This window comes from Candoia aspera, chromosome 3 (genome assembly GCF_035149785.1).
Source record: "Candoia aspera isolate rCanAsp1 chromosome 3, rCanAsp1.hap2, whole genome shotgun sequence".
Classification (NCBI taxonomy): Eukaryota; Metazoa; Chordata; class Lepidosauria; order Squamata; family Boidae; genus Candoia; species Candoia aspera.
Window position 1 is genome coordinate 109,937,054 of NC_086155.1, and position 15,485 is coordinate 109,952,538.

Genomic DNA, 15,485 nt, shown 5'->3' on the forward strand with positions numbered 1-15,485 from the left:
CAATCTGGCACCTGCCCTAAAGACTAAGACCAAAACTATAGTAGTAGTTCTGGAAGATGAACTTTGATATTAAACAGGAGAGTAACATACACATGGATTTGCTGGACTTCTCAGTGATTTTTGTTTCTGTGAATTCTGGTATCTAGTTAAGTTGCCTCAAACAAATGGCTGAAATTTCAAGAAAAGCACTGCATTGCAGTAGTGTCACTCTTTTCTATCTGACAGATTTGAGAGCATGATAATGTAAAAGACCAGCCTATTCTCTAGGAATTACTGTGAGTTTTCAGAAAGATCAGGGCAATCAATAGTTTTTTTCTCTATTTACATGAAACATTGACAATCTGTAATTTTCGGGTTATTGCTTTCCAAATGAAGATGAACCTCAGACTTAAATAATGTTAATTTAGGATCCAGAAGAGTTCCAAGTCGGTGTCCTAACAGCCAGGAACCACGCTGAGACAAGGCATAGGTCTCTAGTGTTTTATTACTGCTACATAACAGAAAATCCTAACAAACTGAAGAAGCGTGGGAAAAACCCAGACATATAAACCCCAAGGCTAAGGCGGGCCCGATCTGTGTCTCTTGGAATGGCTACCTAATTCCTCAGTGCTACGCATGCGCTTTACAGCCTGGATGGGAGCCCCCTGCTCGCCATCCTTACTCGTGACAGTCCGTGTCTGAAGGTGCTGGCCAGGTGAACAAGGAAAAGCTGATTGAGCAAGAATGCCTGCAGGATAAAGGCGATACAGTATAGGAAACAAAAGGCCTAGGCTTTAAATGGGCAAAACCTATCTGTGGTAAATGGGGACTGTGTACTTACTTTTGGAAAACTTATTCCTAAAAATGCCTTTTTAATCTACAGTTAGAGGAATGACCCAAGATTCTTTCCTTTCAGACTAAATCATCAGCAAGATTCTTAGTAAGGATGATTTGGAAACTTCAGCTGGTGGACAGCGCCCTTTTGTACATATACCATTTGTTTCGTGGCAGCCCACCAGGTAAGGCCTACCAGGTGAAACCCAATGCTTCCAGAACCAGCATTGGGTACTGTCATTACACTTAAAAACCCCACTATCCCTACAAGAACCCACTTACAAAGTGAGAGTGTGTCAATGGTCTCAATGTCTTTCTTCCTGTGTAATAGATTCAGATGACAGAGCCAACAAAGCATCGAAACTTTAGGGAAATAACTGTGGCACCTCCTTCCAATATACTGTACATTTGGATATCAACATTACTGTCTTTTTTCTAAAGTTGTGAAGTGAGAGTTTAATTCCACTGTGGCTGCTTTTATTATTTTTATTATTTTTCTTTATACTATGTTTCTTTTTATTTAACATGCTTTGTAGAAAAATAAGGTAAGACTTTTTAAAATATGTAATAAATATATTGCAGTAGATTGATGTTAGAATGTAAGATCATGGGAAGATCAAGCATCAACTAATAATGCAGTAGCTTCATCATCAACAAACCAGTGTGGGTACTACATATCTATTTCCATTACTTACAGTAGTCAAGATAGTACCCAAGTGCTGTTTCTGTAGTACAGTCATTAATGAGCACAAGAATCCTTGCACTTGACCTCTGAATTAAAAGGTATGATTTTTAATTATCCTCACTGTGAATACATCATCTGGACAGGACAGAATATCCAAAGAAGAACTGACCAAACCATGAGAGTACTAATCCAAACAAAACTATCTATAGCATGAATTCTCAGGCATCATTCAGTGCCTGTTTTCTCTCTAGTGCAGAGAAGAAACAAGACAAGGATGGGGATAGTCTACAAGTGCAGGAAAGAAAGCTATCTAAGTATACCTGAGATTCATCTTGAGACTCCTCTGCACAGTTCACCTGCATGAGGGCTGCCAGACGGGAGAACTTCTTGCTGCTTCTGGCAACATCCAGGTTGAAGATCTGCCACAGCAGGGAAAGGCAATGACCTTGCTGGAACAGAACTGCTAGTCTCTTCTCCCTGCTGTAAAAGAAGGAATAGAAATTCAGAGGGCTTGAAGAATATCAGGTCTATCCAAGGACCATCAACTTACTGGCTGAGGGAAAATCTAAGGAACCCAATATCCTCCTGCAGCAAGTCAGAGTGACAGCTGTCTTGGGAAAAATGAGTATGGGTCAAGTCCTTCGTTACATTCCTCTGTAATGCCTATAGTAGAAGAATGGGATAGCATGACTTTTCTCTTGCTTTTCCTATGGCAAAATTTGATACATAAGCAGGGTAATGCACCAAGTAAATTTGACAACAAGAATTGGGGGGGTTATTGATTTCCTGAGGTGTTCCACATAGTGTTGTCGGTTTACTTTTTATATGAAGTTATACTCACCTTACGCAGACTAAGGGCAGAATGATTGCACATGGCTTGATTTCGAAAGCAAAGGCATCCCTGAGTCTTAAAATGACTGGTTGTAAGAATGATCAGGAACAGAGATGGTTGAATCTGGTGAATTTGAATCAATTCCCCATTTTTATAGCCTTCAGTTTATTTTGATGTATCTTTGCATTAATTTGCAAATGTTCCTCCCTGACCACTTATGCTGAACAAAGATATGTATTTTCGTGCACAGTTCTTCTAAAATACATTTTCATAAGCATATTCCCTATGCATCTGATTGGTCTGGTTTTGTTTTGTTTTGTTTTTTGTTGTTGTGCCTTCAAGTCAGTCTTGGCTCCTGGCAACTGCCTGCAGTAGTTGCTGCAGTTTTCTTGGCAAGATTTCAGAAGTGGTTTGCCACTGCCTCCTTGCTAGGGCTAAGAGAGAGGGACTGGTCCAAGGTCTCCCAGCTAGCTATGTGTATGTGTGCTTTATTCAGTAATATTTTTCTTTGTAAGGCATTCCCCTACATATAATGATATAAAGTTTGTGTGTGTGTGTGTGTGCATACATGTACGTGTGCATATATTATATATATACATATTACATTGACTCTAGAACTCACATAGTGGTATTGATTAGCAAACTTGTATAACTCTATAGCATCTGAAAATTCTATCGCAAGTTACTGTTTGAAAAAGTAAGATTGCCAGACCTTTCCTAGAATGTTTCCTTGCATGGGTCTGAGACTTAAGTTAATGTGAGCTGGGTTAGAAAATTAGTGGAATGGCTTTGAAAGGCATAAAGCAGCCCTGATCTTTTGTCCAGCTCTTGGTCAGCTTAGTCACTGCTTTTAGATTGAGCCATCCCACTATCTATGAATGAATGTGGCAAAAATCATTCTTGTATGCTCATGGGACCCTTGGACTAAAAAACTGCAGCCCACGCACACCCAGCCTTTATAAGCCTTCAGAATGTGGCCACACGAGCAGTCTTAGGTGCCCCAAGGATGGCACATGTAGCACCTTTGCTGTGGGAGCTCCAATGGTGCCAGCTTGCTTCCAGTCCAATTCAAGGTGTTGGTTATCACCTTTAAATCCCTACATGGCATGGGGCCAGGCTGCCTGAGGGACCGTCTCACCCCCATTACATTGACCCATCCCACCCGGTCAGGCATTACAGACCCCATCCATGAGAGACTTTCAATTGGTGGGGTCCAGGAAGTGGGCCTTCTCTGCTGTGGCCCCCGCCCTACGGAACACTCTTCCCCCAGAGGTGAGGCAGGCCCCCTCTCTCCTGGCCTTCTGGAAAAATGTAAAGACCTGGCTCTGCCATCTCACTTGGGGCACGAGGGGAGGTAATCAACCTTGGGGGTGGTTAGTGCCCTAAAGAGGCCCCCATGTATTTATGAAGTAAATTAAGAATTTTTAATATCGCCATCCTGCATTTTATATTTTATATTGAAGAGGTACTCTTTTTATTGTATTTTAATCTGTATTCAGTTTTAGTTTTATCGTAAACTGTCCAGAGTCCCTCTTTTGAGGGAGATGGGCGATGACAAAATTTGAAATATAAATAAATAGTTTGCCAATATCCTACCCGCTGGGTATTTGCCATAAAGTTGGTTTTTTCTGATGAGACAAATGTTTGGAGGTTTCCACCATAGACATAAAAAAGGCTCCTACAACAGTTATTGGGAAGCTTTTCTTCAGTAAGCTCAAAGCCTTCTTCATCAGTTTTTTTGCTGAAGTAATTTGACCCATATTGTAACAGACCTACCGAGACACGTGGGTAGACAATGATAAAAGAAATTGGTGAGATTTTTTGTATCCCTCCAGTGCCATATATGATGAATAAAAATGTGTGAAGGCCTCTCCTCATAAAATCATGATCTTGCAGCTTGGCTAAATATAGTTAAAACCCAAGATTATATACTTAAATCAGCTAAGAAAAATTAATGAGGCGTCTTCTGTACTAAGCATTTCCATGAAATTGTCTTTATATCCTTACATGTACTATTGAAGTAGAAGACACAGCAAATGTGGGGTCTTCCACCTGCATCTTGCCAATCTCCTCTATTTTCATGGGTACCCCAGAAATGGGGAAAGGAGGACAGGAAGGGAGATAAAGGATATGGCAGGATTGTATCAGGAAGGTTGGGGTTGCATTGTGTTTTACAATACAGCCTTGTAAAAATCCAATACGATCAAGAATTGTGTCATACCTGACAAATCAACAAACTAATTGTGAAAAACTTCTGAGGCCACTTCTGTAATGAATGTAAATGAGGGAGAGGCTTACCCATGATTAGAAGCAACAGTGGAGGAATTTCTGTTCCAGTAGGTCAAGCACTGAAGCATGAAAGCACACCATAACATAAAATGACAACTGAAGAAGTAGCACTGTACTTCTGACTGAGCAATGGAGAGAATGTGATATTGCAGTGGGCTTTACAGTACTCAGAGAAGTGGTGAGTATGCAAATGGCTACAGCCAGACACAGTCATCTTACCTCTCCCTTCAGGCTGTACAAAATGGACTCCTCAAATTGACTAATGACTTTATGCTTGTATTCCAAAGATCTGAAGAGGCTCTCTGCTGTATTCAGATATGTAAAGGCCTCAAATAAGAATAACACAACAGGAAGGATTCATTTTCTGTATATCTGTTAATCCCCAACCACCAACAACTCCCTCACCATAGGTTTCAAATTCTCAAGGACAAATATTCAGGTATCTTGGAGGAGGTAAACCCAGGGTTCAGATGTAGCATCTATTCACCACAGATATAGAACTTAAAAGGAAAAAGATAATCTGGCAAACCAGTTTTTTATGGAGGAAGAAGTGGTTGGGGCTTTGTTTTGTTTTGTTTTGTGTGTTTTGTTTTTTTGGCAAGGCACAAAACCAAACAACTTGTAAGGTTTAGGCATTTTTTGGTCAGCAAGCTTCCTAACCTACTCAGCATATAATGGACAGAGAAAGAGAGAACAAGCTCACTTCAAATAAAAAGGTGACTTGAGGTAAACTAAAATACCATGCTGATTTGCAAACACTAGTGGTGTGATTCCTCCCAGCACTAAAATTAAGCATTATATATAACAAAGTTTGACATATCTTTATCCCTTGCTGTGTGAATGTACAAACTCCAGGCTCAGGCATTCCCCAGCTGTCAGTCTGCATACTAGATCAACTCAGACATAGACCCCATGAGGGAAGGATGCTGCATGGAGAGCCAGGCAGATTCCCCAAGGCGCTCCCTCTGCTAGAGTCCCTTGAAAGCAAAGGCAGAAGCTATGAAATTCCCATCTCCCCAGCAGCTTTTGATTACAGTTTTGAATTTCCAAGAAGTGGAAAGCCCAGGTGACTGAAGCAGGAAACGTCCCTTTCCAGAGGATTCTACTTCTGTAGAAAGAGAAGTAGAATTATAGACAGAGACTAGTGAGGAGTTTACCTTAGGATTTTGATCTTTGTTTCTCTATGCTGAACTTCCGTCTCTTACCACAATGTTCTTGCCACAATGTAGGAAACTCTGCATATTCCTGGCCTTTCCATTTTTTAGGCTGGACATGATAAATATTATTTTTATTCTTTTGTAATCTGTCATAATTTTTTTTTTAACATTCTCCTCTCCAATATTTTTTAACAAAGATTCTTTGTTAAAGAAGATTCTTTGTTAAAGATCCTTTAACAAAGGAGAATGAACCTGGAACATTTCATTTTCCCTTGTAATTTTTCTTTTAAATTGCTCTTCAGACTTGAACAGTGCTGTAATTGTTTTTCACCTACATGGAAAAGGTGATTTTAATCTATAAACAGGATATTTATATTCATACTTATATTTATATTTAGCAAGTTTGGCATAGTAGTTAAGGCACCAGGCTAGAAACCAGGAGACCGTGAGTTCTAGTCCCGCCTTGGGCATGAAGCCAGCTGGGTGTCTTTGGGCCAGTCCCATTCTCTCAGTCCTAGGAAGCAGGCAGTGGCAAGCCACTTCTGAAAAACCTTACCAAGAAAAATTCAGGGACTTGTCCAGGCAGTTGCCAGGACTCAACATTGATTTGAAGGCATACACACACACACAAGGATATTTATCTTTTAATTTTTTTTTTAATTAAGTGATTTTGCTTATCTGTTGTGGATTTTTTTTTTATCCATTCAATTGTGTTCAATTCTTGGAGACTGCCTGGACTAGTCCCTGGACTAGTTCCTTGCAAGGCTTTTCAGAAGTGATTTGCCATTGCCTCCTTCCTAGGGCTAAGAGAGAGTGACTGGCCCAAGGTCACTCAGCTGGCCTTGTGCCTAAAGCGGGACTAGAATTCATGGTTTCCCAGTTGCTAGCCTGGGACCTTAACCACTACACCAAACTGGCTCACATGTTGTGAAATTAGTCTTCTGTCAAAAGGACAAGGGCTGAATCCTCTAGTCATTTGCCCCAGTACTCTATGGTCAGGAAGTAGTGTTACAGAAAATGGCCAGGAGGTATCACTATCAACATTGTTTCACTTTCTGCTCTTTGGCCTTTTTATTGCTGGAAGGACAGCATAAATTATCCCTCTAACACACAGTGGATCCCAGGTGAGTGTTACCTAGAAGATAGGTGCCAACAGTAGGTACTATCAAGCTACTGCCCCAAGGCAGGAGATGGGACCAGGGTGTGAAAACACAGAGAGGAAATTTGAGACTCCTAGCCTTCTGCTGGGTAGCGGCATCTAGAAATGCCTTCACAGAAATGCAGACACCTTTAAGATATATGAATCTAGAATGTCCTTTGCTGTAGGAGTAATGAAGGAGCAGGTTGGAAGGGGAAAGAATGGGTGAATCCTACTTACTATGTAGTTGTTGGAGAGGTTTACATAAGCAGATGCAGATTCCAACAGGCAATAAAAAGCTCGAGTGTAATCCCCCAGAGCCAGGTAGTGCTGAGATAAAGGCACCATGACAGACTCCACAATCTCTTTGCATTTACAGTCCTGTGAGCCCAGGGTCTTGATCCTTTTCTTGCCCATTGCAGTAAGCAAAATCATCTCATCCATTCTTTTTAGAAATCCCAGTTCTGTATCTTCAGCTCTAGCAAAAAGGGAAGAAGAAAGAATTTCCAAAAACTCCTACAGCAACCTTAATCTCTTACTACATCGCACCCTTACAGAAACAGAAAGATGCCCGAGCCTAGCAATCTTTAGTCTTTTTATGATTACTAGGTGATACCAAGTCAGGTGTAAGAATAAAAACAATGGACTCAGATCAGTAAAAGCCAAAATGAAACCCCTACTTAGCAATGAAGGTTGGTAGGTCATCTGGACCCAAACACAATTTGAAAGCTAATTCATGTGATAGGAGGCAACCTTGTTAGTTGTCTGTCACATTAAAATCTAAAATCTAAAGGAAAATAGTATTTTTTTTTCTTTTAGAACAAAACTTATGCATAAGTAAAGATAGTTTGTTTCTCAGATGCCCCCCCTCAAAAAAAAGGGGGGGGACAGCTGAAAAAGATTTAAGGGCATCAGTTCATGAAGTGGCACAATGTATGTCAGCATAAATTTGGTCTGTCCCCATAGCCAACCTCAGTTCTGCCTCATTATAAAGGAAAATCAATGGTTTCCTAGGGAACTTGAATATGGGCCAGCAGTGATTGGTGGTTGTGGCTTCTCTCCCACTAGTGTCCCCACTCCTACCTGCCTGGAAGGTAAAACAAGCACTAAACACTCTATCTAACATCAGCTGAGGTTGTGGTTGAGTGAGGAAGCAAGGTTTGACAGATGAGTAGACCCAGGAGTTTGACCACCTTTCAGAATCTGAACTGTAGAGTAGGGGTCTTCCACCTCTTCTGCTTTACCAGGAAGTTTCCATTTACCCTGCAGACCAGGAATTGCAGCTCTCTAGCCCTCAGATGATCCATAGATTCTGTCTCTCAGCAGTAGGCATGGCTTGGTTGCTGCAAGCAGCCAGTGCTTAGGAGAAATGCTCTGTGCTGCCAGGTTAATGAGTTTTGATTTAATTAGTGTGATTGTGGTCATTCCCCACTAGTGACCTATGGTACCTTCTAGAGTCATCCAACCATTGTTGTGCTAAAATAACAGTAATGCAGAAAAGCTTTATGTCATTTTAATTATTTCATTTCACTGATGGCTGGATAATGCTATGAAGATTCTGTAAGTCACTAGTAGGGAAATGACCTGTATGTTGTCTACTAACAAGAAGATCTGGCTAGATGGGTGAAATATATTGTGGGAAGAACAATTATGAGTTTATCAAATTTTCCTCATCATAATTACAGATAGGAAAAAAACAGAGTATTCTCCTGGGACATCACACGGTGAGTTTCATTCAACTCTATAAAAAAGGAATGATAAACCAACATGGAACTGTCATTTTGGGGCACACGCCTTTGTTTTCAATACATCTGATTCTGCTTTATTCTCCTTTAGCTCTTTGGAGAAAGAATAATGTGTACAATGTAAAACTAAATTTCTTGGAAAACTATCCTTAAATAATTGGCTGTGAAACTAGTGAGAGTTTTTGATACTAGAGAACTGTTACTTCCATTCCTTATAAAACAGTTCCTTGGAGATTTAACAAAGTGCCACATAGCCTTGCCCCCAACGATGCCAGACAGGAACATAAAAAGTTATTCTCTTCACACCTAAAGGAGGCTTGCAGGAAGCAGGTCGTCTGCAGAGTGTCTCCTATGTGAGAACAAAGTTGAAGAAAGGTAAATGCCTCATCCTAGAACATTGCAATATATGCTGTGGTTTCTTCTGAAGTAAGAAAGTACATACAATTCATAGATTCAAATAGAGGACTTGGGGAATTGGGTTGAATGTTGAATGGGGATTGTATTGCATTAATGCTTATTGGACAGAAACTAAAATAAATTAAGATATTATCTTTGTACCTGCTTTGTAGGCTTTTTCATATGCAGAACTTAACTCTTCCATGTCTATAACATTCAAACTCCCAAATATGGTAGGTATCTCAAAAGTGTACTTTCAAATACTTAACTATCCTAGTACAAATTGATACATCAGTCAGCACTATTCATATAGTCTTGTTTAACTATGAGCTGCTTTCCCATGCAACTCCACATGGCTATGTGATCCATGGTAATGACGCTATAACCTGAATAGAGCTGACATGAGCCTTTGTTAAAAAAAATCACATCATCAATCCCTTCATACATTATTCACATGCTGCTGTGTCAGATATCATCACATAAGGATATGGTTCTCTCTGTGTGAAAGGGTCTACCGAGAACTGGCAAAATAAGATGATACATGGGAAAAAACATTCTTCACTTCTTTGGGCTGTGCCCAAAGTAGTTCTTTGGGCTGTGCCCAAAGGAACTGGGATATAGTAGATGGTGTTCTATGAATATGTTCTCCTATCCAAAATGTTCCCCAACCCCCCAATTTTATTAGCAGGTAAATGTTTATTGCAAGCTCTCATCAGTTCCATGAATTTTTCTACAGTACTGCTTCTTTCTCTGAAATATCTAAAAATTAATTTGCAACCCAAATGGGCTGGTAGAACAGCACCAATTTTAAACTGGAAGCAGATGACAAGTGCAGTATCCCTTACCCTAAAGGCCCTCTTGAGATCTGAAATGGCAAAATCATGAGCTTTCCAGTAAATGTCCACCTGGACGCAAAAGAAAGGAACCCTGACTGACCACTGTGGCCCAATTCCATCATCTCTCAAAATCAGTAGACCTAGGTTACTGTGTCAATTCAGTTACTGTGTACCTAGGTCTGTGTCAGTTCAGCTTTGTCTGTAACAGTGAAAATATCTCCCATCATCTCTATTAACATATTACACAAACATTTTTTTCTTTCCAAAAAGGATTCCCCTCTTCCGAACAGAAATATTTTAGGTGAGGAGATTGGGGATAGAGGTATCACCTGGAATATTATATCAGAGAGAGGACAGATCTTTCCCCCATTCTGGATTTTTAAGTGGGTGCCTCATTTCAACAACAACTATCTGCCACCTCCACTATTTTTAATATTATTTGTCATGTTCAAAAGATCTTTACCTCTAGTAAGTTGACATGTTTTAATTCTAGAACCCGTCCATTCTGCAATTGTGTCTGAAGAAAAAAATAACACATGGAAAGGTATCTTAATTGTTTTGATCTAATTCTGTCATTCAGAAAGGGAATAACTGTGTTCTTGTACAAGAAGAAGTATAAATATGATCACTTTACCACCACTTGATTCCATCAGAGCAGCAAGACTAGGATGTCTAGCATTGAAGAAAAAAGAGTTATCTGCTTTTTCTGTAAAGGAAACAAATACAATTCTAGAATAAGTCCCTAGAAAATCAATTCTGGATCCCCTATCCCTGAAAATCAAATATTAAACTATCTTCAGCTAACAGCACATAAAAAGAACTATGCCAAAAGCCACTGATCAACAACTGTGCCTTTTTCAGTTATAATAGTTCATCATTTTCCTCTTACTAGGAGTATAGAAACCAATCCCAAACAAACTCCTGCTTTTAACATGCACAGACATGAACAAGAATAGCTACTGCAACTCTCTTCCTCATTCCAGATCCATTCAGCATTCTATTAATCCCTTTTGCTATGTATTCTTCTGATTATACAGCTCCCTCCCATTCACCCTCTATGCTAGTACACAGTCAGAAAGAATACAAATATTGGATACAGCACAAATATTGGCTTCTCATAAATCATGGATTCCCAGACTAATTGCAGATAGGTGCAGGGATCCATGATTTGAAAAGGCTATGGGCCAGCAAATGGGTCCTGGTAAGATTCAGGAGCCATCCATGCTCCTGAAAAGATCACTGTTCAACTAAATCAGCTCCCTCACAGCAAAAGAGGGGGCAAAATGTGAAGAAAGTTATGCCATGTCCCTGGCAGAAGTGCCATCCTCAGATAAGGTGGAAGACCAGGACAAGACAACCATAGAGACACAGACAGAAAATCCTGGTCCTAGCTACAATGGCAAATTTTATCAGGACTTACTACTTCTGCTTCTTCTGATTCAAATTCTGAACTGAAGCTCGTCGACCCAGCCCACAGGAATACCACCTGCTCTGGATGCAGAGTCAGAAAGCAAGGAGGCAGAGTAGCGCTCAGTCACACAAAGAAGCATGTGGCACGGGCAGAGCAAGCTGGTGCTTGAAATCAGGACTGATCAGTATTAGCTCTGCTCAAGTGAGGTTAAAGCTACCTTTTTTTTAGGTTCCACTTAAGAGCAGTCTAACAAATCTCCATGATAGTTCAGCTTGGTGTATGGTCTATATACTTCACTTTTAATCACACTCTAGCTGGCTTTGTCTAAATCTAGCCCTTGCTTGAAGCGTAACTTAGAAAATAAATAATGCCTTGCCCTGTGAATTGTGCCTACTAATAACAGTGGTATTCCCTTTGAACTTGGCCTGAATGCATTATTAAGGCTACAATATAGATTTCTTTCAAAAGGATAATTTTATTTTTACCTTCCTTTTGGAAAAATCCTGTTTTATACGATGATGAAGACAATACATTTTTCTTCTCTTGATTTTCGGCACCTGCCAAATAGAGAGATCTGAAGACTACCTGGTATGAGTTTTGACACTTAAGCGGCAAGGTTCCAAAGATATTCCTAATTTATCACCCCTTATGAACTTTTTGCTAAAAAAAGAAAAAAAATGAACTTGTGATTTATGGGTTTGATGATTAGAAATGGTAGACTATGGAAAGAAGGAAATTATGTTGTAACCTTAGAGAGAGAGGGTAAAATATAAATGTACTTGTAACTGCTGTTAAGAAGATTGGAAGCCGCTTCTTTATAATCTTTCCTTTCCTTCCCTTTCCCTTTCCTTTCTCTATTTCTTTCTTTGCACTTTTTTTCACTTACTTATTACTTTACTTTCCTTACTTTTTTCTTTCAAAATGTGTATTGTTTTTATTCTTTTAAAAAATTCTAAATTATAAAAATTATATATAGAGAGAGATTCCTAATTTATCACTATAAGAATAAATAGTATAATTGCTAAGACGGTTTCTTTATTACAAAGTAGCATGTATGGACAGCATGCCTTAGAGCACAGCACTGATGACTGAGAATTGTTTATTCCTAATACATGGGTGCGTGCACACACACATACATACAAATGGAAAATACCTCTGCAGTTAAATGCTATAAAATAGTCACATGTTGAAAAGGCATGGCAGTGTGTGACTGGGTTCTCCATTGTAAACAAGCAATGATGTCTACCCTATCCAAATAAAGGAAAATATAACTGCTGCATGGAACACACTGAGCAGAGAAGATTGAACCAGACTACTATGAATGGTTTCTTTTCAGCTTTGTGATTCTGCAAATCCACTTCTGGATTCATTTGTTATTTACTTTTTTCTACATCTTGTTTATTTGTTCTTGTCCTGATATTTGAGCTTTCTGCAAAAGTGACTATACTCATGTATAGTCCTGTGAAAACCTGTGAGAGTCTACTTGGGCAGTTTTCAAGGATAGTATTGGGGAATGTGATTGCTGTACCAGCATCATCTAATACTTACCTTCCTGGTAGGATGCTTCCAATTTTTTCAGTGTTTCAGAAACAAGGATCATGGCAGCCTCATTCAATGCATTCTCCTTGATGTTCTTAACATTATTTTCCTGTGTATCTAATGTTTGAAGCATGCCATCTACTGCATACCGGTGATAAGGAATGAAATCTCCTTCCCCACAACACTTGCATCGGTGAGCTAGCCAGTTCAGGTAACCGGCACATTTGTGATGCAAGGCTTTTTTCTGGTTCTTAAGCCATAGCTCATAGGCTGCTTCTTGCAACAGCGGTGTGCAGAACTCCATGATTTGGCAATTCATCACATTCTCCTCTTGCTTGAGCCTATTGGAAATAACTGATCCAAGATCTGAAAAATGAGGTGAGTCCTGCTCTTAGTATTTGCACTATCAAAGAATGGAATCCTCCTGCATAAATCTACTGCTATGTAGGAATAGTTAAAGCTCTATTTCTGGGCAGATTTAAGAACATGACTACAGCAGCTAATTTTCTCATGATACTTATTCGTATTGTGCTAGCAAACATAGTCTGATCATAAATACATGGTGACTGGGTACTAATATGTTTTACCTGTCAAGGATTTATATGAAAACAGACATCTCATAAAATATTAATTGATTTTGATTACTGAATGTTTCCTTCATTCCTATAAAAGACTATGTTAAGTACAAACTGGGGAAGAGGAGTATCAGTATAGATTTGACTATGCATTTAAGATTTCAGCAGCAATTTAACATGAAATTCATATATAGAAGGCAAGAATATTGTTCAATCATTTCCATGCCCTCTGACTAAACTGGAATGTTTGAGAGGTTTCTAGTTTTCCAGGAACCTGCCTACCTGCTTCTTGCCCCACTGCTTTCAATGCAGTATTGCTGTTGCTGAGCTCTTTGGATAATGTTTTCTGGGTAACATACATTTCTTTTCTTTCACTAGAACACTTAAAGATATGGGATTCCACCAGTGCTGCCAGAGTCTGGTACATCTTCCTTTTTGTCCATTCCGGGAGGATATAAAGCAGCATGTCTGTAGTGAATGTTACACCAATGACAGCTGCACATTTCACCACCATCTGCTCTGAAGGATTCATATTGTCCAACTCAGCCAGAGCAATTCCTAATCAAAAAGGAAATCAAAGCAAGTTGTGAAAGAAGTGGTACATTGTCTTAATTGGCCACAGTTTCCACATTTTGTATCTAAATCTTTAAAAACAACATCTAGGAATAGTAAGAGTATATAGACAGTTGCAGAGACACACCATTTGGAACTGGAAGAGAGAGAATTTTATTAAAAAGATAGAGCAGACTCTACCCTCTGTACAAGGAAATTGTTGAAAAGTTACTAGAAATAAAATTCCCAGAACAGGGATGTCTGGGGGGAGGGGTAGTCTAAAAATATCTGTCTGTCCGTCCATCCATCCATCCATAGCAGGCATGACTATGTGATGAAAGATCTGCCCCTTCTTACATGTGTTGATGTCACATGACCATACAAAGGATGGGGTCACAATTGCCATCTTTACTTTTTGTACACTCTCTGCACCCCACCTCCCCCAAAGATGCCCCTACCCCAGAAATATTCTGTTGGGTCAGAACATGGAATACTTATTAGGCACTGACAATATCTCCTTATACAATAGGTACAACAGACACATAGCATTAAAAAACTCATTTTTTCAGACTCCAAGAGAACTATCTTATAGTGATATTATTATTCAGAAAGTTTGCTTCAGCTGAGTTATTTGGAAGCTGTTATGACTGAATAATTGAATTAGCAAGTATGTCAACATTAGGAATGTGAACAAAAGAAAGTTCTGAAAAAAGCTTGGGGAAAAAAACAAATTTCACTCAAAATATTCTGCTGAAATGTTTTCTCTAAAAACTCCAATTGATTTGAGTGTACAGTATTCCATCAAAAGATTTCAAGTATTACTGCCATTAGAAATGATGTTAACAGACCAGCTGTTGCTTTCTTGCTCTTCTCCCAGGACTACAAAAATAAGTGGAGTGATATTCCATGTTGAATGCTACCTATCACCCATATTGCAGAAAAAAATAGCCAAAGGCATAATTTTCAATACATTCTTGAAATCCCCATAGGAAAAATGGGGACACAGTTCTGCTGTTGCTAACTAAAAATCTGTTTACGTTAGCGTCTGTTATTAAAAACATATGCCACCAGTTGAACTAACACAATTTTTCAGGTTCTTTAAATCCCATAGAATGTGATTCACTGAATATATTACATAACAAACAGACATTCCTTTCAATTAATACATCTTCTCTATGAATTTTTTAAAAATCAGTGTATGTGTATTTTAAGGCTAATGGATCTAGGCTACAAAAACCTGAAGAATATTAAATGGCAGCAGAGTTTTCCACATCTCTTTTCCATAATTTAGCAGTTGTCTGGATGCCTGCATCCCAGATCTGGTAGCTCTAGTGTGTGTGCTGAGTGTGTATGAGCAGCCTCCCCATCAGATACAAGCTCTACAAAAGCAACTGTATTATTTTTTCCTGAAGTTTTTGCTTGAATAGAGACGTGGCTGCAAACAACCTGCGATGGCTTCTTAACTGCATGAATAACATTAACATTACAATAAAACATGAGAACATGTATAGGATACA

At 39.2% G+C, this 15,485-nt stretch overlaps 1 protein-coding gene across 1 annotated transcript in view; it reads right to left on the minus strand.

Moving 5' to 3' along the window:
* Positions 1–15,485, minus strand: part of ADCY10 (adenylate cyclase 10) — an 88,004-nt gene that overhangs the window by 10,267 nt on the left and 62,252 nt on the right. Inside the window, exons 19-26 of the mRNA XM_063299895.1 lie at positions 13,699–13,974; positions 12,851–13,207; positions 11,312–11,382; positions 9,901–9,960; positions 7,155–7,430; positions 4,839–4,946; positions 3,927–4,102; positions 1,819–1,978 (exon numbers count right to left, since the gene is read on the minus strand). Coding sequence (XP_063155965.1) covers positions 1,819–1,978; positions 3,927–4,102; positions 4,839–4,946; positions 7,155–7,430; positions 9,901–9,960; positions 11,312–11,382; positions 12,851–13,207; positions 13,699–13,974 — 1,484 coding nt within the window. The remainder of the gene's footprint in view (positions 1–1,818; positions 1,979–3,926; positions 4,103–4,838; positions 4,947–7,154; positions 7,431–9,900; positions 9,961–11,311; positions 11,383–12,850; positions 13,208–13,698; positions 13,975–15,485) is intronic.